This window comes from Loa loa, assembly GCF_000183805.2.
Source record: "Loa loa unplaced genomic scaffold supercont3.490, whole genome shotgun sequence".
NCBI lineage: Eukaryota > Metazoa > Nematoda > Chromadorea > Rhabditida > Onchocercidae > Loa > Loa loa.
Genome location: NW_018108670.1, coordinates 116 through 2,641, shown reverse-complemented (window position 1 = coordinate 2,641; position 2,526 = coordinate 116). Strand labels below are relative to the sequence as shown.

General features: G+C 34.6%; 1 protein-coding gene across 1 annotated transcript; it reads right to left on the bottom strand.

Moving 5' to 3' along the window:
* Positions 1 to 1,179: 1,179 nt before the first annotated feature.
* LOAG_18748 (hypothetical protein) lies at positions 1,180 to 1,555 on the bottom strand (the record flags this gene model as incomplete). Its single annotated transcript, XM_020451410.1, has 3 exons — positions 1,180 to 1,209; positions 1,346 to 1,433; positions 1,509 to 1,555. The coding sequence occupies 3 exons, from the start codon at positions 1,553 to 1,555 to the stop codon at positions 1,180 to 1,182; spliced, it is 165 nt and encodes a 54-aa protein (XP_020304805.1).
* Between the last annotated feature and the right edge of the window lie 971 nt (positions 1,556 to 2,526).

The window sequence follows — 2,526 nt, the reverse complement described above, 5'->3', positions numbered from 1 at the left end:
CATAATAATACAAAGGTGTTTGGAGAAAATGAAACAGTTATCCATAATAATAGTAGTAATAAGGAGGGTAACCGTAGGAATAAGGAGAGTAGCCGAAGTATGGATAATAATAACCATATTGAGGAGAATATGGAAAGCCTCTACCATACGCTGACCCCAGTAATGAAGCTAGCAAAAAAGTTCCAAGTAAATCTGAACTAGGAAAAGCTTTGATCATCAACTTCAATTCATTCTTATTCCAACTGCGTGCCGAAAAACATAAGGACGAAGGAACAACAGTCGACAACTCCTATCACAATGCAAATACTTGTATATCGTATTTCAGCGAAAGTTATCGTGGAATAAGTTTGTGCAACCTTTCCTTCGCCGATTGTTCATTTTTTTATACAACCTGAAATGCCTTTCCCCTTTCTTTCTACAGTTATTTATCTCCGAGCAAGCACCAGGGGGAGTCCCTTACAATCATTATACTCTCTAAACCGTACATCTAATGATCATTTTATCATTTATTGTTTGAAAATTAAGTTTAAGAAGAACATGTTCCACTGATTAAAGTTCAACAAATTAATGGTTGTTGAAGATATTAAAACTTCCTGTGTGTTCCCTATCTTAACTATCATTCAATTTGAAATGGTTTTCTTCCGTTTTGAATCAGTTTTTTTCCTTTGCAAACAGGCACATTTACATTCAGTTCATCCTTCTTATTTTCCTTCCAACGACCCATTTTTTAACTTATTGATTGGACCATTTATTCAATCAACTTTAACTGAAAAAAAAAACGGCATCTTGAAGTGATCGATGAATCATGTAAGTCGGCAGTAGCATTTGACTGTATAAGGTAAACTTAACGCCAATAGAATACAGAATACAACGCCGAACAAAGCACTGAATAATTTTAAAATCTGCACAATCATACAGAGGCATTTGGAGAAAATGAAACAATTATCCATAATAATAGTAGTAATAGGGAGGATAACCGTAGGAATAAGGAGAGTAACCGAAGTATGGATAATAATAACTATATGGAGGAGAATATGGGAAGCCTCTACCATAAGCTGATCCCAGTAATGAAGCTAATAAAAAAGTTCCAAGCAAATCTGAGCTAGAAGAAGCTTGAGGAGGTTGAGGAGACTGTTCAATTTGATTTCTTCTTTGATCATCTCCAACAAGAAAGACCAACTACATTGCGTTGCCATTATCGGCCACAGTCTTAAATTTAAAAAAAAAAAAAAAAAAAAAAAAAAAAACTGGAAAGCTGATGCTTAAATGAACACTAATGCCTAATACGTTAATGTAATATGTGAAAAGTTTAATGTTTGAAACTAATAAGAAGCATGAAACTTACGTTGCCTCCTACTCTCATGTTTTGTGAGAAAGTAACAGGATTAAATGCCAATGCCAGTGCATCCGTTTCAGTAACTGATAATATTGCACTGAAAGTGAAGGAATACATTAGCAGATATGTATACTTAATGAATAATATAATAACAGCAAACACTTTAACTTACATTATCGTTAAAGCAACCAAATATTTGATGATAACGAGTGACAGCATAATAAGGAATCCAAATACCTGCAACATGATCAGCAGTGTACAGTTGTACCATTACAATATGACTTGCATCTCGGCTGCGTTCCAGTTGAAGGAAATATTTGTAGATGTCGGAGGATGAGTCTGCTCATGAGTAAACCTGGAGGGCTTATTCCTGCCAAGATTAGAAATGACCGAAGTTCATCAGACTAGTTATTAAATGGAAAGGACATTTAGTCTCCAGATGAGGATGAGCATTGCCAACATTGCTATTCTTGATTTAAAGAGTTCATTAGAGAAGAGGTAAAAAAGTGAAATAGACGATCATGAGTGATAAGGCTTTATAAATCATTTGTAACTCGCATTTGTGATATATTCGGAAAGTAAGGATCGATGATTGTTGTTTTGTCATATGTCAATGACATGTGAATTGCGCATATTTATTCAGCCAAAAATTTAAAATTTCTGCTTGTAGTGTTATTCGAATTGGCATGACATCCATGACTAGTCCAATCATCATCAACTTCAATTCACTCTTATTCCAACTGTATGCCGAAAAAGATAAGGACGAAGGAACAACAGTCGACAACTCCTATCACAATGCAGTTACTTGTGTGTCGTATTTCGACGAAAGTTACCGTGGAATAAGTTTGTGCAACCTTTCCCTTCGCCGATTGTTCATTTTTTTATACAACTTGAAATGCCTTTCCCCCTTCTTTCTACAGTTATTTATCTCCGAGCAAGCACCAGGGGAGTCCCTTACAATCATTATACTCTCTAAACCGTACATCTAATGATCATTTTATCATTCATTGATTGGAAAATTAGTTTAAGAACATGCTCCATTGATTAAATTTCAACAAATTAATGATTGTTGAGGATATTAAGACTTTCTATCTGTTCCCCATCTTAATTATCATTTTATTTGAAATGGACTTCTTCCGTTTTGTATCAGTTTTGTTCTTCTATGAACAGGTACGTTTACATTCAGTTCA